The sequence below is a fragment of the Lithobates pipiens genome, unplaced genomic scaffold (assembly GCF_037356315.1).
Source record: "Lithobates pipiens isolate NorthernLeopardFrog02 unplaced genomic scaffold, aLitPip1_a1.2 Scaffold_3, whole genome shotgun sequence".
Taxonomy (NCBI): domain Eukaryota; kingdom Metazoa; phylum Chordata; class Amphibia; order Anura; family Ranidae; genus Lithobates; species Lithobates pipiens.
The window spans coordinates 173,597,240-173,620,268 of record NW_027507790.1 but is presented as its reverse complement, the minus strand read 5'-3'; the positions used below and the strand labels follow the sequence as shown (position 1 = coordinate 173,620,268).

Here is a 23,029-nt window from a genome sequence, read left to right as displayed (position 1 = left end):
TGACCGGCTTACTGGAAGGGAGCAGCTCTGTACGTCTGCCACTGGTAAAAACAGACAGCGCCTCAAGGGAGCTCAGCATTGTTTAAGTAGTTATAAACAAATGAGACTTTCATAACACAATGTACCAGCAGACACGGACGTGCTTGTGTCATACTAATGGCAGTGTGCACATCCCTGATAGAAATGACACAGGCGCAGAACGAGGACTGAGAGTAAACTGTGAAATACCAGGCAGCAACACGAGACTCCCATACATTGGGGACTTTTTGCTTTGTCTGAGACATAAATAGTTCTTACACCACGTCTGCAGACCTGCTCTACTAATACATAACCAGAAAGATGTTGGCAGGGATTCACACCAGTCCTCACTGGGGTTTAAGAAGCATTAACGTATTTACATAAGTCAAGATGTGCTGTGAAATGTCTTAATTACATTTATCAGGCTTTAAAGACTATAAGGGGGTAGATGCTTAAGGGCAATAACCGGCAGTAAAATGTACTCTGAGTGTAAAATATTTACACTCAAAGTACATTATAGGTAGACTAAAGCCCTGTACACACTACTACCCTGCTGGGTTGAAGGATTAAAAAAAAATTCAATGTTAGTACAGCAATCTCCCCTGCTGTTCTATTGTGTTCTGACAGGGGGCGCCCCCTCCGCCAGAACACTCCGGTCAGCGCTCTTAGTCACAAGCTGAGAATGCTAATAGGGAGCTGGTCGGCAGACCTTTTTTTGTCATGAGCCTTCGACAGAATGAAAAGAGGGGGCCACCTGCTTGAGACTGTGGGCACCTCACCTCATGTTTGGCTAGGAAACATTGTTATATGTATAATATGTAGGTTAGTTATTTAGAGTTACTGTCACTTTAAGAGTGGGGAATGAAGATTCCAGGATCCAAATGGGAATCATTGGAATTCTCTAGAAACCGGGATAGGCTATTTAAGGGCTGCTGCTGTGGGGCTTATTCCTTTTCCCCCAGGACCAAAGCAGCAGCACAAGAACTCAGCAATTTTACCTGAGGTAATGGAGTCCCCAGTCAGGCAGTTCTTAGACAGGGCTGACAGTGACAGAGGGGCAGAATGGCTGAGCTGCTGCCTGGCGTTAGCTGAAAATTGTGGGGAAGAGCAAACTGAGCACAGAAGCAGAATGGCGACGGAGGGACCGCGGGCGCAGCACAGAGGTTCGGGCCGACAGGGAGAAGAGCTTGTATGGGCGGAGAGACCATGCCATTGCAGCCCGCCGGGTGTGCTGCTGGAGGGGACGGCTCAGCAAACGGTGGAACCTCCATCAGCTGGCGAGTCATTTTAATGCCTTATCTGCATTAGTGGTTTTTCTGTCTTCTTTGGTTGAAAATGTATCTTCACTGTTTAAATCTGCTCAATCTCCTCCTGTATCTATCGCAACCCCTTCTATGGTTTCTGGCTGTAATCCTTCTCATTCATCCTCTCAGCACAATGTTTCATTCATGGATAGTGGATTACAGAACACATTAGGGGTCCCTGAATCAGTGCATGCTGCTGCGACTGTCAGGAATAATGTTCCTGAGGCTTGCATGGAGGAGGTTATGCCATGCGAAATTTCATCCCTGGGTTATCATTTGAATCAATTAGTAAAGCAGAGGATTTGGAAGGGGAAGTTTGTGGAGATATTGTCACTTCTCCCTGTTCACAAGGATGCTATGTTTAAAACAGACATAAAAGTGGAAGCGAAGCAAGAGGATGACAGGCATAGGCATATACCGCAGCCTTTTCACAATTGGTTGCAGGCCTTCTGTATATATGCTGGTGTGATGGCAGAGAAACATCTGGAGTTGTGTGGGGGTATGTTCCAGCACTTTGATCATATTTTGGAGGCTTACAAAAATTTGGGGGGGCCTGGGGTGGCATATGTACGACCAGTCTTTTAGACAAAAATTGTCCATACACCTGTCCTTAGGTGGGGCATGAAAGATGTGAGTCTGGCTGAATTAGATTTTGCCCCAGAAACCATTCACACTGAATGAAGGGAGCAGTTAACCCTTTACCGATATAAGAGGGGTTGTTTCGCGTTCAATGAGAGCCAATGCCACTGGAATGCTTTCTGTAAATATAGGCATGAATGCGCCTTTTGTGCTGGAGTGCATCCGGCAGCTAAGTGTTTTTGTAAAAATGTGAACGCCGGGTCCGGTAGTGCACACAGGGATAATTTTCAAAAAAGCCTGCACGCCAGTGAGGCTGGAAAGAATGTGCCCATGGTTGTACAGGTTCCCAAAACAGGGAGAAGGCACTTTTTCTCATTAATGGTTTTGAGCAGGGTTTTCTGTTGCCCCCCTTTTTGGGTAAAGGTTGTGAGGTGGTTGGTAACTTGAAGTCTGTTCAGATTTTTACACAGGTGGTTAGGGGTAAAGTTTTTAAAGAGATCACTGAGGGGCGTGTGAAAGGCCTGTTTAGGGGTCCACCTTTTCAGAATTTCCGTGTTTTTCCGTTAGCGGTAGTTCCTAAGCAGGAGCCCAATGCATTTCGCCTCATACATCACTTGTCCTTTCCAAAAGGGAATTCTCTAAACAACGAGATTGACGAGACCTCATTCACTATGCTATAGTTAAAATTTGATCCTTAGGGGTGGGAGCTCTCATGGTTAAAGCAGATATAAAATCAGTCTTCCGCCTCTTGCCGATCTCTCCAGAAGCGTGCAGTTCTTTAGGTTTTCATTTTGAGGAGTGGTGTTTCTTTGACAAGTGTCTCCCTATGGGATGTTCCTTGTCATGTTCATATTTCAAAGCTTTTGCCACTTTCCTTCATTGGATGGTTTGTTCTCAGTCAGGGAGGGACAGTGTGATACACTATTTGGATGATTTTTGAGTCACCTGACTCTAATCGCTGTGCAGATTTGTTGTAAATGTTCAGTAGCATCGCTCAGGATTGCGGGGCTCCGTTGGCGGAAGAAAAAAAAAAGTGCTTGCCTACATTGTCGTTAGAATTTTGGGGAATTTTTATAGATACATGTAGAGGGGAATTCCGTTTGCCAGAGGGGAACTTTGTGAAATTAACATTTTTACTGGCACATTTCTTACAGAAAACGTGCTTCTGAAGGACATGTAATCGCTTCTAGCGAATTTAGCTTTTGCATGCAGGATCATGCCGGTTGGTCGAATCTTTTCTCGCGCTTGTACCTTTCGGTATCAGGACTCAAGTCTCCATTTGCACATATCAGAATGTCTAATCCCCTTTGTTGGATTTGTTAGTATGGGCTAAGTTTCTGGATACTTATAACGGGTGCTCTTTCTTTCAGTGCAAGTATGTGTTTGCCCCAGATTTTCGATTGTTTACAGATGTGGCTGGTTCCAAAGGTTTCTCAGCAATTTGGGGCACACATTGGTGTTGCGCGGCATGGCTGGATTCCTGGATGAGCCAAAACGCCACGAAGAATGTAGTGTAACTGGAATTGTTCCCAATTGTGGTAGCTATGGAGCTTTGGGGAGCTTGTTTTGTGAATATGAGGATTTTAGTAGAAATAGATAATGAAGGTGTTTGAGGTACATTGCCTTTCTTCTAGTTCTTTACTTGTAATTAAGGTATTGAGACACTGTATGGCTGAAAGCAAAATACATTCCGGGTAGGTTGAATGTTATAGCCGATTCCTTGTCTTGGTTTCAGATGGATTGCTTTCGTCAGTTACTTCCAGATGCAGACGAGCAGGGCATCCAATGCCTGGAGGGCCTGTGGCAGATAATATGAACCTGGTGTCAGAAGCTATACAGGGATCGGTTGCTCAGAAAACTTGTAAGAGTTATGCCGCGTACACACGAGCGGAAATTCTCGTCGGAAAAAGCTCTGATGGTTTTCCCGACGGAATTCCTCTCAAGCTGTCTTGCCTACACACGGCCACACCAAATTCCAATCGTTTAGAACACGGTGACATACAACACGTACAACGGGACTAGAAAAAGGAAGTTCAATAGCCAGTAGCCAATAGCTTCCATCTCGTAGTTGAATCTGAGCATGCGTGTTTTTTGGTGTGTTGCATACACATGATCGAAAGTTTTTCCGTCGGGAAAATTGAGAACATGCTATCAATTTTTTGCTGGCGGGAATTCAGACCTTAAAATTCCGATGGAGCATACACCCAATTGCATTTTCCAATGAAAAGCTCTCATCTGCCTTTTTCTGGCCGGAATTCCAATCGTGTGTACGTGGCATTATGCCGCTGCCTGGAAGAGTTGGCTGTCATTTGCCATCAATAGGGGTTTTGTTGGTGTCAGACGGAAGGCAGTGTTTTGGCCTTTATGACATCCCTCATGCAACAACAAATTTCCAGCAGTCAGCTAGTAAAGACTCTAGTGGGTCTCTTTTTTTTTTGGTTGAGGGGCCTACCTTTCTGTACGTCTTACTTTTCTGTTAAGAAGGCAGTTAAAAGGTTATTAAAAGGAAGACTATGGTGCCGGATGACAGGAGGCCAATTTTGTTAGAAATCTTGGGTGGTCTGGGATTGGCAATGCCTGCAGTCTCCGCTTTTGCATAGGAAGCTTTGCCGTCACCGGTAAGTCTAACTAGGCCTTTCTCCAATCTCCTTTCAGGACAACCTTGGAGAGGATAACCAAGAAACTTACCCTAAGGTGGGACTACTGCCTGCAGTACCTTCCTGCTGAAGGCTTGATCTGCGGTGATGACTGGTTAGTTCCATAAGACCCCTGCTCCTGGTTCCTCCCTGCTTGAGCACGTATGCTACGGCAGTCATATTGTCCGAAAGGACCTGAACATGATGTCCCTTCACTGCCTGTTGGAAAGCCAGGAGACCTAGAAAGATAGCCTTTAGTTCCCGCCAGTTTGACGACTTCCGGGCTTCTGTCTTGGACCAAACCCCCTGAGAGGTTAGACCGTCCAGGTGGGCTCCCCAACCCAAGGAACTCGCGTCTGTTAGAAGCATGTCCAGTGGAAAGACCCAGAAAAGACCTTTCGTCGGGTTAGCCAAGTTCCTCCACCACCAGAGTGCTCGCTTTACCTTTGAGGTATGTCTGATCTGCTTCTCCAGTGGAACCTATTGCGACCATGTTTGTAAGATGTTCAGCTGGAGTGGTCTGGAATGAAATCTGGCCCCCTGTACAGCTGGAATTGATGCCGTGAGAAGTCCTAATACTGCCATTGCCGATCGGATTAAGATTGAGATATTCGTATTAATTCGTTTTACTGCAGAAAAGATCTTCTCCAACTTCGCCTGTGGTAAGAAAACTTTCTGGAGCACAGAATTTATTGTATAACCCAGAAACATAATTTCTTGACTTGGTTCTAGATTTGACTTCTCCAGATTGAGGAGCCACCCCAGGTTCCCTGAGGTGTGTCTGATACCTGGAGATTTGTCACTTCTTGCTCCTTGGAGTCCGCAAATAAACAACAGGTCGTCCAGATATGGAATGACAGAATTCCTCTTAAAGCGGGATTCCACCCTAAAGTGGAACTTCCGCTGATCGGATCCCTCCCCCCCTCCGGTGTCACAATTGACACCTTTCAGGGGGGAGGGGGGTGGAGATACCTGTCAAAGACAGGTATTTTCACCCACTTCCGGGCATAGACTCTCGTGGGAGTCTACGCCATTTCCTGCCCTGCCGCGCTGTCTGCTGGGACACACACGGGTCCCAGTGACAGCGCGGAGATTTCCTATTGTGCGGCGCGGCTCGCCCATGCGCAGTAGGGAACCGGGAAGTGAAGCCGATTCGCTTCACTTCCTGATTCCCTCACCTAGAATGGTGGCGACAGCAGCCGAGAGCCGAGCGATCGATCGGCCTCGGCATCGCTGGAACCCGGGACAGGTGAGTGTCCATTTATTAAAAGTCAGCAGCTGTAGTATTTATAGCTGCTGGCTTTTAATATTTTTTTTTTTTTGGTGGAATCCCTCTTTAACTTCGGAGGCTCCAGTGCTTCCGCCATTATTTTTGTAAAAATCCTGGGGGAAGATGAGAGTCCGAAAGGCAGAGCTTTGAACTGAAGATGCCAAATCGATGATCCCAGGTTGATGGCCAATCGGAGAAAACGTTGGGAAGCCTGAGCAATCAAGATGTGTAGGCAAGCATCCCTCAAATCCGGGGATGCAATGAAACAGTCTGGAGTCAATAGTTTTGTTATTGAATGGATTGTGTCCATGCGGAAATGTTTGTAACAAATTGATCTGTTTAGGATTTTTAGGTTCAGGATCAAGACGATACTTCCCCGAAGATTTTTTCACCAGAAAAATGTGGGAATAGAAGCCTCGGCCCTCCTGATGTTTTGGGACCTGGACGATAACTTCTTGTTGAATCAGATCCTGTAAAAGGTTCATCATTGCTGAAGCTTTGTCTCGAACCCTTGGAAGAGACGTAATGTAAAACCTGCTTGGGGGGGGTGGCTCTGAAAACTCCAGACTGTATCCCTGAGAGATAACATTCCTTGCGAACAGGCTTGAAGATGTTCTGTTTCATTGTAGGAGAAAGGCAGACAATCGTCCCCCTGCTGGAACAAGACTGTCACTTGTTCTTGGGGGGCTGGTCTGGGGGAGATCTAAAGAACTCCACCTCTACTCTTACCCTTTTGGGAGGTCCAACGGTTTTTGCTATCTTCCCCACTCTTACAGGGCTGTTGAACAGCACGAAAATTCTTTTTAGCTGTTTTTTTCTTTTTGGCCGGGAAAGCCCTTTTCTTGACAGCTGTCCTGTCCAAGATTGTTTCCAGGTCAGGACCAAAAAGAAGATCCCCGAGAAGGGTAGGCCACATAATTTAATCTTGGATGCTGTGTCGCCCATCCAAGTTTTTAGCCAGACAGCTCGTCTGGCTGAATTCACAAGAGCTGATGACCTTGCTGCCATCTTTATTGATTCAGCCAAAACATCAGCCATGTATTTCACTGCTTTTAGAATTAACGGAAAGGAATCTAAAAGATCTTTTCACGGCATCCCCACTTCCACATGACTCTTCAGCTTTTCCACCCAACATTCTAGATTTCTTGCCACCACCGTGGAAGCCATAGCTGGTTTGAGGCTGGCCGATGTGGAATCCCATGCCTTTTTTAAGAGGGAGTCTGCCCTTTTATCCATCGCATTCTTCAGCACCCCCATGTCCTCAAAGGCCAGGTCTGTGCGACGGGACAGTTGTGAAAAAGCGGCAGCCATCCGTTTTTTTTTTCCACACTTCAGACTCTGTCTTCAAAGGGGAACCATCTCTTAAGGGTTTTGGACAGGAAGGGGCCTCTTTCAGGGTCCTTCCATTCTGTTTTGTCCGTATCCGATAGAACTCTATGGACTGGGAACGCCCTGTGTTTGGTGTCACCCAGACCCTGGTACATTCTATTGTGAACCGACAATTGCACTTCCTCCTGAATGTTGAGGGTCTTGTAAATCACTTTCAAAAGGTCGACCACTTCTTCTAAAGATAATTTGTACCTAGAGCTCCAGCTATCATCTTCCTCTTCCTCCTCATCATCCGAATCCCTGAGGAAGGGAAGAGTACTTGCCCCCTCGTCCTCTGAGTCTACAGTCTCTACATGCTGGGTTTCAACTTGCCATGCTAGCTGAATCGGCAATGACTTGACTGAACTCAGTGAATTTGTTAGTTCACGTACTGAGGGAAACAAGTCTTTATATTGCGGAGATGTTTCCTCTTCAACAAGATCCTTAATGCAGGATCTGCACATAGCCTTTTGCCAAGAGTCTCTGAGAGGATAATTGCATGAAGGGCATTTCCTCTGACTTGGTGGGTTTAAGTGTTTTGTTTTTCCTAAAACTTTTTACTGAAAACAAGAGCAACATGCATCTCACTAAAAAGCTAAACACCTGCCTCTTAGTGCTTCAAAACACACCGACCACCATCAGTAAATAGAAAGGAAAGGGAGATGCCCCTTAGTGTTGAAACCGATTAAAAGCAAACCTCCACCAACAAACTGCAGGGTCCGAGAGAGGTAACTTCCGACCTTGCAGCAACAGGCTCCCTACAGGGAGGAACACAAACAACCACAACACAAGCCCATAAGGAGAAGAATAAAAGGCATCACTGTGCCCCTCTTACCTGGGCCTGACCGGTGCCTAGGGTGCCTGTTTCCACTGTTGCTAACAGTCTCTCGTCCGTTTTAGCGGAGAGCGCATCGGGGGATGAGAAAAAAAAACCTCCTCCGTTTACGTTTCCTGGCTCCGACTTCATCAAAAATGGCCAGAAGTGGAAGCACCGACCAACAGACCTGCCCCCTTGGCCTCTGCATTCCAGGTGACCAGAACTACTTGTCGCCCCCCGCTACAATACCTCGGGCTCCAGGCACACCGATGCCTCAACCTCCTGCTGGCTACTGCTCCACTGAGCTGGGAGAGACTGGGAACTCCGGGAACACCCCCCGCTCATACCGGGAGGGTACTGGGATGATCCATGCACTCCAAGCAGAAAAAAAAAAAAAAACAAACAAACAAACACAGTAGAGGTAAGCCCTTTCCCCTCCACCCTGGAGGGAGTGCAGCCCTCCTGGTTCCAGCATGCACTTCCACCATGGTGGATGAAACACAATAACTGAGGCCATGATGGAAGAGGAGGGATTTAAAGGCTGCATGTGTTTCCTGAAAAATGGGTGGAGCTGCGCTCTCTCCAAGGTTGTCCTGAAAGGCGATTGGAGAAACAGCGGCTCAACTTAATTATTCTTTAAACTTGTCATTGCATCCAGAATCCTTTAATGTATTTTAAAAAGGTGTAAAAGTAATGTCTTCAGTGGCACCAGTTATACTTCCACTTATCCAAGTTATTGCAGGTTTGGCCCCCGCCCTCTATATTAGTAGTTAATTTAGGGGGTAATGACCTAGGAAATATTAGGACTTTAGAGTTACTGTTCATGATAAAACGGGATCTCCATTTCACCTTAACTTCCCCAGGTACTACTATTTTGTTTTCTTCGATTGTTCTGCGTCTTTCGTGGCTGTCCCCGCCCCAGAGGAGGGTTATGGAAAAGATGAGGAAAAGAGTGAACAGGGTGATGGAAAAATACTTGCCCGTGATTGGTGGCGTATCATATCGATGCATTGATCTGGACGGTGGAATCCCAGGGCTATACAGGCTGGACGAGGTGCACCTCTCGGATCTTGGTGTCGATATATTTATAGGCCTGCAGTGCGGGATTGAAATGGCCGCGGTGGTGGGGATGGGCTGGGCTGGATTTCAAGCCCGGCTTGTGGGGTCGTTTTTGTATATGGTACAATGTTGATGCCTTGCTGCTTGAGTTCTGATAACTGGCCAGTTTAATAATATTTGTTTTTATTAAAGTTATGATGAAAGTTATCATTTACAATAAAATTGTATTGTTTTGAAATATGTAAACCAATAAAAGATGCTGCGGCCAAAATTTTGACAAAAGTCAGTCTTGTTTATTTATTTGGTGGTATCTGGGCAAAAGGTTTATTTGAGGTGAGTGTAGCCTTCAGTCTCATGAAAAGGGGGCACAATTAGGGGGCCACTGGCTTGAGACTATGGCCAACCCACCTCATGTTTGTCTAGGAAACGTTGTTATATGTATAATATGCAGGTTAGTTATTTAGGGTTACTGTCACTAAGAATGGGGAATGAAGATTTCAGGATCCAATGAGAATCATTGGAATTTTCTGGAAACCGGGATAGGCTTTTTAAGGGCTGCTGTTGTGGACCTTATTCCCTTTTCCCCAGAACCAGAGCAGCAGCACAAGAACTCCCTCCCTCCTCAGTCGCAGGTACCATTTATGTGGTCAGGTCACCCTGGATATCTAGGGGGGGGAGTTTTTTGTATATGGTACAATGTTGATGCCTTGCTGCTCAAGTTCTGATAACTGGGCAGTTTAATAATAATTGTTTTCATTAAAGTTATGCTGGGGGCGTGGTCTCGGCATGGAAGCGTGAAGACGGGTTTTCCCTGAGCTCCCGGACCGCGGCTCCCTGTCAGTCTACCCCGTCCAGCTTACCGTATATTCGGCCTCCTCAGTACCGCACACGCAATCCGGGAGGAGATTCGCTAGCCCCGGAGTCCTGGTTTCGCCCGCATGGAGAGGTTCCTAGTGCCGATTCAGCCGGCCGCCTCCACCCCGGACCCGTCCAAGATGGCGATGGCGCCGACTGCAGGAACAGAGCTCACTATGCCGGATCCTAGCGGCCGTGAACGGTACGCTCAAAGCAATGATCTGCCCCTGTTCTCCCCGGCCAGTGACCTCTCCCCATGCCTCCCACGTTCGCTGTCACTAACGTCCCTGGGCAGCCCTGGTGGGGACATGGGAAGCTCCACACAGTGGGCTTCCAGGGACACACAGGCCTCCCATTACTAGGCCTCCATCCGGGACTCACAGCAGATTATGGTGCAGGGCTCTGGAACTGCCGCTCCCCTGTTGGTAACCCCAAGAGCCCCCTCCACCACACTGTTTAATGAACAGGCGCTATGGGCACTGCTGCAGAAGCTCCCCACTAGAGATGATCTTAACTCTCTGGCATCCAGAATGGAGGCGACACTTCCCGGAGAGCTTGCCGGCATCAAACAGGAGGTTTCTGACGTCTCCACGCGGGTCTCCTCAGTTGAGGCTGAGACCGCCACCCTCCGCCAAGATGTTACCTGTCTCCAGACCATGAGAGGGGAGGTGATTGATCAAGTTGCACAGCTGCATCTTTTAGTAGATGACCTGGAGAACCGTAATCGCAGGCGCAATATAAGAATTCGTGGACTGCCGGAAGCCACCCACCAGGCAGACCTCAAAGCGACCGTTACGGCCATATTTAATAACTACCTGGAGTGTCCCTCGGAAACATCCATTGAAATTGACAGGGTGCATAGGACCCTGGGTCCCAGAACACCGGCCGCAGACAGGCCCAGAGATGTATTATGTTGCCTGCATAACTACTCCCTTAAGGAAAGCATTCTGCAACGAGCCTGGCACAGAGGGCACTTGGATTTCGACGGAGCACAAATCACTCTTTTGCCCGATGTCTCCCGGCGGACCCTGCAGATGAGAAGATGTATGAAGCCCCTTTTGGAGAAGCTCACAGAACATGGTATTGCGTATAAGTGGGGCCACCCTTTCCACCTTATCGCAAGGAAGGGAGGCCGCTTGTACACCTTACGGCACCCTACAGAGGTCCCGGCCTTCCTCGACTCCCTGGAATTGCCATCAGTAAAGCTACCCAATTGGCTGACGTTGGACTCTCCTCCATTTGGCACCATCCCCATGGCTCAGCCGGCGGGAAGACCTCAGAGATCCAGACGTAATAGGGGATCTCGGAACAGAAGACCGCAGGCCCCGCAGGATGTTCTTATTGTATTTTACTCCTGTTATAGTTCTCAGTAGATCAAGGGCTGGGGGGGGGGGGGGTCCCTGGGGGGGCAGCCAGTGCACGTGCCAATTTTACTGAGCTAGCCTTATTTGAAGAGCTCTGAGCGCCGCGCCGAGTGCTGGCTCCCGGGGGATCTTCTCTTACCACCAGTGTATCAAAACAGGGGTTGTCCCGGATCTTCTGTTGGCCGCTGGCCTGGGGGGTGGGGTGGCGGGGCTGAGGCGCCATCCGTGAGGTGGGGGAACCGGGGTCCGCTCCAGTGAGCCGGGGTGTGGGGGGGGGGGGGAGGATTCCCCTGCTGGCGACATCCCCGGTCTGACTATGTTCGGGTTTGGTGCTATAGTGCTGTATCTTATTTTGTTTTCACTATTTTGTATTTGTTGCATTGAAGTAGTAGTGATGATTATTTCTTTAAACTGAGAGGCTTAAACTGGTTCAGCGGCTCCGAAATGGACCGCCTTTTGAAGGGGGCTGTTGGGGGGTTCGCGCTTCGGGGGCTCCACTCTTGAAGTGCCCTACTTTTTCCCCAAAAAGGTCCGAACTGCCCGATTAGGCAGTAGTTCTCCACACGGAGCTTTAGTTTCCTGTCCCCGTACTTGTCTTTTCTCCCCTTTTTTTTGTTCTTCTTCTTTTCTGTATCCCTCTTTCTGCTCTCTTTCTGCCCCGTTCATTTCAACCTCCCTCCTCCCCCCGCCTTCCCTTCCCCATCCCAACCTCTGTCTCGGATTCCGGTAGGGTCTGTCGGCCCGGCCTCACGGGGATAACATGTCATTGAAGTTTGCATCATGGAACGTGAGGGGTTTGAATGTCCCCGAAAAACGGTCCAGTTGCCTTGCCGAACTATGGAAGCAAAGACCCCAAGTGGTGTTTCTGCAAGAGACCCATTTCCGGGCTGATAGGATTCCAAAATTGAACAATAAACATTTCCCAGTAGCATATCACAGTGTGTCTCCTACAACAAAATCGAAGGGCACGTGCATCCTCCTGGCAAAAACTGTTCCCTGGCAGCTGCTAGACATCCATACGGATCAGAAGAGGTAGATACCTTTTTATTAAAGGAACGCTACATTCGCAAACGTACACTCTGGCTAACTTATATTTACCAAATGTGGACCAGCTTTCAGCCCTGGATTCCTGCCTATCCGCTCTGGCTTCCTTTGCTGAGGGTACTCTAGTGGTGGGGGGAGATCTCAACTTAACCATTGATCCTCGGAGAGATTCCTCGTCGGGTAGCTCGGCCCTATCCCAGAGAACCCGAATCCAAGTTAGGGAGTTGTTGCACTCTCATCGGCTAGTGGACATCTGGCGCATCCTTCACCCACAGGAGAGGGACTACTCCTTTTTCTCTGCGGTGCATGGCTCATATTCCAGAATAGATCTTTTCTTAGTCTCTCACGCAACGATTCCGTTAGTAACTAATGCCCAGATCGGTCACATTGCATTGTCGGATCATGCGCCGGTATCTATGGTCCTAGCACTACACAATCAGACACATAGCTCCTCTGTATGGCGACTAAATGAATCGCTCATCCAAGACCCTGAGGTGAAGGCGGACATATCGCGCCACCTAGACCTTTTCTTTGATCTCAATAAAGACTCGGTCCCTAATCCCCTCTCTATTTGGTCGGCACATAAGTGCTACATACGAGGAATGCTTATTAAACATGGCCACAGACTTAAAGTGGCCAAAGCGAAAGCGCTGTCCGAGCTGCTTTCAAGGCTGCACGATTGCGAAAAACGCCATAAAGTACATTCAGACCGAACTCTGGAAGCTGAAGTTACTGAACTTCGGGAACGCATAAGGGAACACTCCTTATTCCAAGCCAAGCTTAGGCTGATGAAGACCTGCAGAACGTTCTATGAATATGGAGACAAGTGTAGCAGAACGTTAGCGAATGCCATTAGAACTCAACGCAACGTGTCCTACATCCCGGCTTTGTCCTCCCCCACGGGGGGCAGAATTCACGACTCAGTGGAAATGGCGGAGTCTTTCCGCTCTTTTTACGAAGCGCTATATAATCTTCACACCTCCCCGTCGAGTGCCCGGACTCGGGATAGGGGAGCAGCGCTGGACGCCTACCTTGAGCCGCGGCAGAGGTAGATCTTCTCTCGCAGCCTGTTACGACGGAAGAACTTGCGGGTGCTCTAGCGGGGTCCCCGAAGGGGAAGGCCCCAGGCCCTGACGGGTTCACCATTGCTTATTACAAAACCTTTCAAGCACAGGTAGCGACTCACTTTGTAACCGCCTTCAATGCAATTTTGGACGGCCATCACATGCCGCGAGAACTTCTACAGGCTAGTATCACTGTGATCCCCAAGCCGGAGAAGGATCCACTTCTGTGTGCGAGTTATAGGCCTATCTCGCTACTGAATTGTGACCTAAAGTTGTTCACCAAAATTCTGGCCACAAGACTAGGGTCAGTCATGCAGCGTATAATCCCACTGGACCAAGTAGGTTTTATACGCAATAGAGAGGCCCGGGACAATACGGTTAGGACCATAGATGTTATTGCTAGAGCCAGACAACTAAACACCCCATTCATCCTCTTGTCTACAGATGCCGAAAAGGCTTTTGACAGGGTGAATTGGACTTTCCTCCTAGCCACTCTGAGACGTTTTGGGATGCCGGGTCCCATCCTGTCCTGGATCTCTGCAATTTACTCTACCCCTACAGCATCGGTCAGAGTGAATGGGGTCAACTCACAATCCTTTTCCATAAACAATGGAACGAGGCAGGGATGTCCACTCTCCCCGCTTCTTTTCATACTCTCGTTGGAACCCCTTATGCAACATATTAGAACTAACCCTGCATCAGAGGGCTGGAAACCAGCACATACCACCATAAAATAGCTGCGTATGCGGACGACCTTTTGTTTTACATTTCCGACCCGCATACCTCTCTACCGATCCTCCCATCGGAGATTCACAGATATGGCGATTTTTCAGACTTCAAAATTAACCTTCAAAAGTCAGAGGCACTTAATGTCTCCCTTCCCCCTAGCCAGTGGAATCGCCTTAGTAGCAACTTCCCCTTTCGCAGGGCCCCACAAGCAATCAAGTATTTAGGTACCAAAATTCCCTCAGATCCGTGACTTATCTACCAACTCAACTTTCAGCCTTTACTAAATAGTATTTCTCTGGACTTAGAGAGATGGAGGAATCTGGCAGTTTCTTGGTTTGGTAGGTGCAATGTTTTAAAGATGAATGTTATGCCACGGTTGCTCTACCTCCTACAGACGTTGCCGGTAGGGATTCCGCGTAGCTTCTTTGGTAAGCTGCGTTCGCTCTTTATTAAGTACGTCTGGCAGGGTAGGCCAGCGCGACTTAAGGGTTCGCTATTACAGAGACCGAAACTTAGAGGGGGGGTTGGGCTTCCCGACCCTGCACTGTATTATACAGCAGTCCATATGAATAGGGTAGTGGACTGGTGCAGACACTTACCCCAAAAGTTGTGGGTACGATTAGAGCAGGAGTCGATGTCGATTCCCCTAGCGGGGCTACCCTGGAGTGGGTCGCGATTTTCCAGATTCTCCTCGCCGCACCCTTTAATCGAACCCACCATGCAAGCACTTCATGCATATTTCAGAATTGCGGGTACGGCCAGCTTCCCTTCTCCGTTAACGCCCATAATAGGACACCCGGACTTCCCACCAGGAATTTCAGATAGATCCTTTCGACTCCACTCGGATCAGAGTTTGGTCAGAGCCTCCATTTTTCTCGGTCCCTCGGGGTGGGTTGACCCTGCAAGCATATATCCTGTCCTTAATGCTTCAATTTTGGGGAAATGGAGACTTGCCCAACTTGCGCACTTCCTCCGTTCCCTCCCTGACAGCGGCTGCTTTCGCAGACAACAGACTCCCTTTGAGAGCTTGTGTTTGGGTGAGGGGCCCATAAGGGGATCTCTTTCTTACTCGTATAATATCCTGCTCGCGCACGCATCGCAAGCTGACCCTCCATACTTGAGGAAGTGGGAAAGGGATCTCAATATCACATTCACGGAAGACCAAAAAAAACGTATTCTCCTGTTTGCGCACAAATCATCCTTGTGTAGCAGATATCAGGAGATAACCTATAAGATTCTTACGCGTTGGTACAGGACACCATCAGTACTGGCGTCCATATTCCCAGGTCTTAGCCCTCTATGTTGGAGATGCGGCACCCATGCTGGCACATTGCTCCACATTTTTTGGGAGTGTCCAGATCTAGCCCAGTTCTGGAGACAGGTCTTACAGATTATTCACAAAATCACAGACATCTCCCTTCAGGATAATCCGGCAGCTATACTCTTAAACTTAACCCCAATGTCATGTAAGCGGTACAGCAAATCCTTGCTGAGGCACCTTTTGAACGCGGCACGGGCTTGCATGCCCAGTGTATGGAAGCAACAGGCTCCACCGACTGTGTCAATGTGGTTTACCAGGGTGTGCGATATCCAGCGGATGGAGCAACTTACGACTGCCCTAGGAGACCGAGAGGAGGAACACAATGCACGATGGACACACTGGGATATGTTCCGATACTCTGACGAATACAAATCTTACACTTGAACGCCAGACCCTGGTTGGGGCTGCGGGCCCTGACGGAGTCTGCCCTACTTCCACCCCTTCCCCTCTTGTTTACCCGCGGTTTCATTTTTTCTATGTTCCTTTTCTCTATCTCTTTTTCTCCTCCTTATGTTAAAATACCCTTGGAGTGCGGGACACCTCGGACACTACACCACGAATCCAGTCCGATGGGCTATTTAACACAATGGATGTATATACCGAAAATCAAGCCCCTGCGTAATGATGGGTTGTGGCCTACCACTAAGGGACGGTATTGCCTCAATCTACAGACGGTCTACCCCCCCCTCTAATGTCATACTTTATTATTTGACACGGGTCCGGCGGGCCCCCCCCTTTTTATTGTTTTGTGGGGGGGGGGTTCGATATAAGGTCTGGACTTATTATGAGTATCATAGGGTGAGGGAATTGGAAATGTCCGTCGTCCACATTGTCACATATAAGTGATAGGCCTGTGATTATTGGACATGTTATGTATTAATTTCGGGATTTGATGAGAGACTGTCCTTATGGTTTGGCAATGCAATTTCTTGTTGGTGAACATTGTATTAAGAAACTATATTATTTGTACCGCACTCCTTAAATAAAAAAAATTAAAAAAAAAGTTATGCTGAAAGTTATTATTTCCAATAACATTTTAATGTTTTAAAATATGTAAACCAATAAATAGGTGCTGCAGCCAAATTTTTGCCAAAAGTTAAACTTGTTTATTTGGTGAAATCTGGGGAAAAGGTTTATTTGGGGTGAATATGGCCTTCAGTCTCAGCCGGCTGAACAAACAGACCGAATGTCAGACAGCTTTTATTGAACTGGCTAATGCCGGCCAACATTCGGCCCGTGTGTACTAGGTCAAGACAGGCCACACATTATGTGATGTTCTTTCCTTCAACCATAGATTTGATTCCCCCCATCCACAAAATTATGGTGATTTACTACAACTGGAGAGTGCAGCTGTGCATGGTAGCCAATCAGCTTTTAACTTCAGCTTGTTCAATTAAGTTTTGACAAAAAAAAATGGAAGCCGATTGGTTTCTATGCAGAGCTGCACCGGATTCTGCACTCTCCAGTTTTAGTAAATCAATCCCAATGAGTGTTGATGGGGGCTATTGTGTTCTGCCAGCCTGCCCATACATAGATTGAAAGTTTTCCGATACCTGCTGAACCGTATGAATTTCAATTCATGTATGGCTGGCTATAACCAGCATTTCTTTCTCTTTTTATAGTCAGTTATCTCCTGCTTGAATATATATTATATTATAATATATATATCTATTTCTGATAAAGGATAAAATAATTTTTATGCAATTAAAAGGTGCACTTATTTCTAACAGCTAGGACTATCAACACGCTAAGTAACGATAAGCAAGTGTGAGAAAAGTGTGGGACTCTAAACTCTGAAATCACTTAATATAGTAAGCTAAACCAAACTCATCCTGCACATCCTAAGCCATCCAATGAGGAATGCTGTACTACTTTTTCTAATTTCTTTCCCCTTAAAGTGTCACTAAACCCACATCATAAAAAAAAAACTATCAATAAATGCTGTATTTCATGCTATTCATACTCACTCGGTCACTATGGTATTCTACCACCACCTTCTGTCATGGTCCCCAATTCAGCTAGGGATTTTGCAGCTGTGGTGGAGACTCTGCACATGCTTAGTTTTCAATAAGTTTCTATGCTGAACATTTCCTCCCTATCACATCCGAGCAGCCAATGTGACTATAGAATCACACGTGTTGGCATATAACACAGTGGTAAATGGTTGCCCACTCTGTCCCTCCTCCTCCATGCCTACTAACCAGAAAAACACAATAGGGGCAGGATATTACATTGTAAATTAATGGTGGCTTCACCTCCTTATTCTAAAACACAGGCTGAAGGGGTATGAAATCTGCCCACACCACAAAATAAAGATTTGATTTCAAATATATATTTGTATGACAATTCAAAACGTTAGTTTATTGATATTATTTATTTTTAATCTGTATTCCAAAGGCTGTTTCTTTTTTTGAACATGTGGCCAGCTGCAGAGGACTAGAAGCTCCTCCTGCTTATGTTGCCCTGCAGACAGGCTGGTAAAGATCTGGGTCATGTGACATCTGTATAGATTATTGATTAGGAAAAAGGTACTTTGTTTTTTATTTTTTTATTGTTAAAATTATTACAGTGCCATTACATACAAAAATAGAAGGGACAATGTATATTAAAGAGCATGTGTTTAGTATCACTTTAAGTCCTCACAGACAATGACCTTTTTCTTCGACATTGCTCTCCCCACGTACCACCCCCCTCCCCCTTTATTTTGTACACTATCTACTGACATCATGACTAAGGCCAGCCATACATGCATACACTTTCTTTACGCTAAACAGCATGGATAGAGGAATCTCAATGGTTGGCTACCATATTTGAGCAACTGAGATGCGTGCAGCTACACAAATACCCAAACAGGTACTGCATCTGATGCAGTCAATGTTCAGCAACCTTGCTCAAATTTTGTCAAGCCAGGTGGTGCCAAAAGGGCCAGCCATGGTTTGAATTTTGTCAGATTCCTGCTGAATTTCAAGCTATGTACTGCCAACTTAAGCAACGTAAATGGAAATTCTAGGCTCAGATCTAACCATCTGACCCCCAGACATTAGCGCGAAGATATAAACTACTAGACTGCGTTTGATACCCTGCAGATTTTTTAAGCCTCCAGTGCCACAAATTAAGCAGTTACTATTTAAAAGCAAAAACAAAAAAAAACACAAAATGCAGTGCCCGGAAAGAATGATCAAATACATTCCAACCTAGTACTGTATGCATAAAACAATGCTAGTTATTCCATAAAGTTAAAAAAATAGTTGAACAGTCAAAGTTTAAAATAAATGTTAGTGAACGTTACCAGTGAACTTGGCGTGGATAAGGGGGAAACAATCATACTGGAGGCTTGCCTGGAACATCAATCACCATCCAAGGAAATGGAAGGGAGAAAATTCAGTTCTCAGAGGGGGAGCAGACTGGCTGCCCCTTTTGCCAGATCCAGATGGATGCCATAGCTGAATGGTGGTCAGCAGAATGGATAGAAAGGCAAACTGTATGATGTAAATGGCACCAGAGGGAACAACCAAGCCGAGCAGGGTAGATATTCTCAGCATGCCTATGCGCCTTCTGTGATGTCACTGCTGTGCCAGAGATGAAGGGGAAATGCGTCCTGAAGTCAGTTGTGTAACCTTCCACGGTTCTGTTGCCGCGACGTACATGTTTCGCGTGCATGTGCTTTGTCAAAGTCCTGTTCCCTCTGGGGCCGTTTACATCACACAGGTTGACTTTCTATCAAATTCGCTGACCACCATTCAGCCATGGCATCCACCTGGTTCCTGATCTGGTGACAACTACATAGACTAATTTGCCACATCTACAGTCACTTCACTTCTGGGAGATGTTATTATATTATGTATCATTCAAATTCTTGAAATGACTATGCTGTACCTGAAGTTGACATTATAAAGTTGTTTGTTTGAGATATGATGGGGATGGTTTGGAATGAGTTCAAATTCTGCCCAAGGGCACTGTTGCTTTTATTTATACATCTAGGTAGACAAGGGCAACACAAATATCTTGAGAATTGGAGTAAAGTGCCATGTTCAATAAACATATAGTAAGGAGCAATTACAAGAACACGTGTTATCCTATAAAACCCAAATAAGGGAACATAGGAAGACTGATTTGGCTCAGAAAATACTTTTTCTTTGTATGGTTTTAGACACAGATCTTACCTAGCTATACTTCATGGATCCAGATCAGAGCACCAGTGTTAGTCATGCCACCAGATGATATTTTTTAAAATGAGCATCCCCTTAGGTGTCAGGTGAAGAGCAATGCATGCTGGCTTACCTCTGTCTAATCTGCGGAGAACAGCAGACATCCCAAAGGTTGTCTGTCATGCAATGGCCAAACAGTTTATACATATTCAGTGCAATGTATCTGGATATGGTCTGGTCTCTACTCCTGCATTAGGATTACATGCATACCCCACTTTTAAGTACACAATGGGGTTTATTTACTAAAGTTGGAAAGTGCAAAATCAGGCTCCCTTCTGTATAGAAACCAATAAGCTTCTAACCTCGGCTTGTTCAATTAAGCTTTGGTTATAAAACCTGGAAGCTCATTGGTTTCTATGCAGAAGTGAGCCTGATTTTGCAGTTTCCAGCTTTAGTAAATAAACCCCATTGTGTACTTAAAAGTAGGATGCCTGTATTCATACTCTATTACAATGAGATCTTGAGCATTGGTATTCCCTGTGGTCAGACATGCATATGTGTGACTTGTCACAGAAACGGCAGGAGGCTGCACTGGAGGAAAATAGTTTCTTACAGACCCTCCAGTTGTTGAAAAAACATCATGTCTTTGCTAGCCAACGAAAGCTGGAACCCATATTTATGGCTGTCTTATAAATACACAAAGTCTTCAATTTTACATGCTGTTATCCAATAATGTGAACCTGCACTTTGCTCCGAGAGGGCAAACAAGGGGTTGACTTAACTGCTGCTCTTGACAGCTGTGCTTACTTTTTGTCTATCCCCTATCACCCCTTCTGTCCATGGAAGAAGCCCCCTGTAAGCTTACACAAAGCAGAAGACCCTTCTCCTCGACACCATGTGACAGGAATGGGTACCTACTGTAAGTGGCCAATCACCAAGTACCAGAGCTGCCATTATGTGGAAGAAAGGCACGGCACATTCTTTTTCATAATCAAAGTATAGGTAGGTCACTTTGTTTCACCAGGCGAACAGATCCATGGAGAAATTCACTGTAAAATATTCTATGTAAAAGTAATACACAAGTGGGGCTGCCACCTTTTCCTCAAGCCAAACCCGAACACTTTAGCCGGGCAAGGTAACATTTTATTTTTTAAGAGGGAACACTGTGGACTCTGGGGTAAATGGGAACTCTAATGTAAGGGGGTTTCTGTTCACCAAACCTTCCACTCGTATCAGAGTTCCCAGCACTCCCCCTTAGATTTGGGTTCCTAAAGCTCCCCTTACAGCAGAGTCCACAGAGCACTCCTTACACCTTACCTTAGTGTACTCACTCACTTGGAGGCAGGACAGAGAAGGGAGGGAGGGTGGAGACTTCAGTCTCAGACATTGGGTGGGGAGCTCGCACACCCGAGGATGAAGCATAGTACTCTGGGGATTAGAGTGTGGGTGGGCAGACAGAGGTGTAGGGATGGGAGGAAGCAGAGCAGATCAAGCCCTTTCTCCTCTCCTGTCCGTGTATGGTAGTTGAGCCCCTGTGCATACCTAAGCACTCAGTGGTTATGATACTTGGTTACTTGGAGAGTCACAGTCCATTCTGAATATTGTGTCAGGGTCTCAGGTGGCCTGAAACCTGGACAAACGATTCAAAACCCGAACTGTCCGGGGTGAATCCTGGATAGGTGGCAACCCTATACACAACAGAATAGCAGCAGCTTTACTCACTTGCTCAACAGATTGACCAGTCTGCTGTGACCATTCCGAATAGCGAGTTCTACTGGAGTCTCTCCTTCTGTGTTTACTGTATTCAGTGCTGCCCTTCCTCCAGGCAGAGAGATGAAGTAATGTGACAGTTCCAGGAGCCCCCATCTCATTGTTAGATGTAGGAGTGTCTCATGGCACAGATCCTCTGGGGAAAAAAAAGAGAAAGCAAAAATTACATTACTGACCTCTGAAAAAAAGAGAAAGCAAGCCAGTTCATGGGGCAGCACAGTGGCTTAGTACTTCTCCCGGTCAGGACAATATCTGCATGGAGTTTGCATGTTCTCCCTGTGCTTGCAAGGGCTTCTTTCCACACGCCAAAGAATTTGCTGGTAGGTTAGTTGGCTCCTGCCTAAACTGGTCCTGATATGTACAGTGGGGCAAAAAAGTATTTAGTCAGCCACCAATTGTGCAAGTTCTCTCACTTAAAAAGATGAGAGAGGCCTGTAATTGCCATCATAGGTATACCTCAACTATGAGAGACAAAATGTGGAAACAAATCCAGACAATCACATTGTCTGATTTTTGAAAGAATTTATTTGCAAATTATGGTGGAAAATAAGTAGTTGCTCACCTACAAACAAGCAATATTTCTGGCTCTCACAGTCCTGTATGTTCTTTAAGAGGCTCCTTTGTCCTCCACTCATTACTTGTATTAATGGCAGCTGTTTGAACTTGTTATGAGTATAAAAGACACCTGTCCACAACCTCAGTCACACTCCTAACTCCACTATGGTGAAGACCAAAGAGCTGTGGAAGGACACCAGAAACAAAAAAAATTGTAGACCTGCACCAGGCTGGGAAGACTGAATCTGCAATAGGCAAGCAGCTTGGTGTGAAGAAATCAACTGTGGGAGCAATGATTAGAAATGGAATATATACAAAACCACTGATAATCTCCCTCGATCTGGGGCTCCACGCAAGATCTCACCCCATGGGGTCAAAATGATCACAAGAACGGTGAGCAAAAATCCTAGAGCCACACGGAGGGACCCAGTGAATGACCTGCAGAGAGCTGGGACCAACATAACAAATGCTACCATCAGTAACACACTTTGCTGCCAGGGACTCAGATACTGCAGTGCCAGACGTGTCCCCCTGCTTAAGCCAGTACATGTCCGGGCCCGTCTGAGGTTTGCTAGAGAGCATTTGGATGATCCAGAAGAGGATTGGGAGAATGTCATATGGTCAGATGAAACCAAAGTAGAACTGTTTGGTAGAAACACAACTCGTGTTTGGAGGAGAGAGAATGCTGACTTGCAACCAAAGAACACCATACCTACTGTGAAACATGGGGGTGGCAACATCATGCTTGGGGCTGTTTCTCTGCAAAGAGATCAGTACAACTGATCAGTGTACATGAAAGAATGAATGGGGCCATGTATTGTGAGATTTTGAGTGCAAACCTCCTCCCATCAGCAAGGGCATTGAAGATGAAACATGGCTGGGTCTTTCAGCATGACAATGATCCCAAACACACCGCCCGGGCAAAGAAGGAGTGCTTCGTAAGAAGCATTTCAAGGTCCCGGAGTGGCCTAGCCAGTCTCCAGATCTCAACCCCATAGAAAACCTTTAGAGGGAGTTGAAAGTCTGTGTTGTCCAAAGCGACAGCCCCAAAACATCCCTGCTCTAGGGGAGATCTGCATGGAGAAATGGGCCAACATACCAGCAACAGTGTGTGACAACCTTGTGAAG

General features: G+C 46.6%; 1 protein-coding gene across 4 annotated transcripts in view; it reads right to left on the bottom strand.

The window, feature by feature from the left end:
- The window catches only part of ARHGEF28 (Rho guanine nucleotide exchange factor 28), a 367,072-nt gene that overhangs the window by 199,631 nt on the left and 144,412 nt on the right, over positions 1-23,029 (bottom strand). For 3 of the 4 annotated variants that reach the window (XM_077462520.1, XM_077462516.1, XM_077462518.1), the window contains exon 5: positions 21,299-21,482. In XM_077462520.1, the coding sequence (XP_077318646.1) occupies positions 21,299-21,482 (184 nt within the window). Of the gene's footprint in view, positions 127-21,298; positions 21,483-23,029 lie in introns of those variants that run through there. The other variant, XM_077462519.1, reaches the window with a different exon arrangement.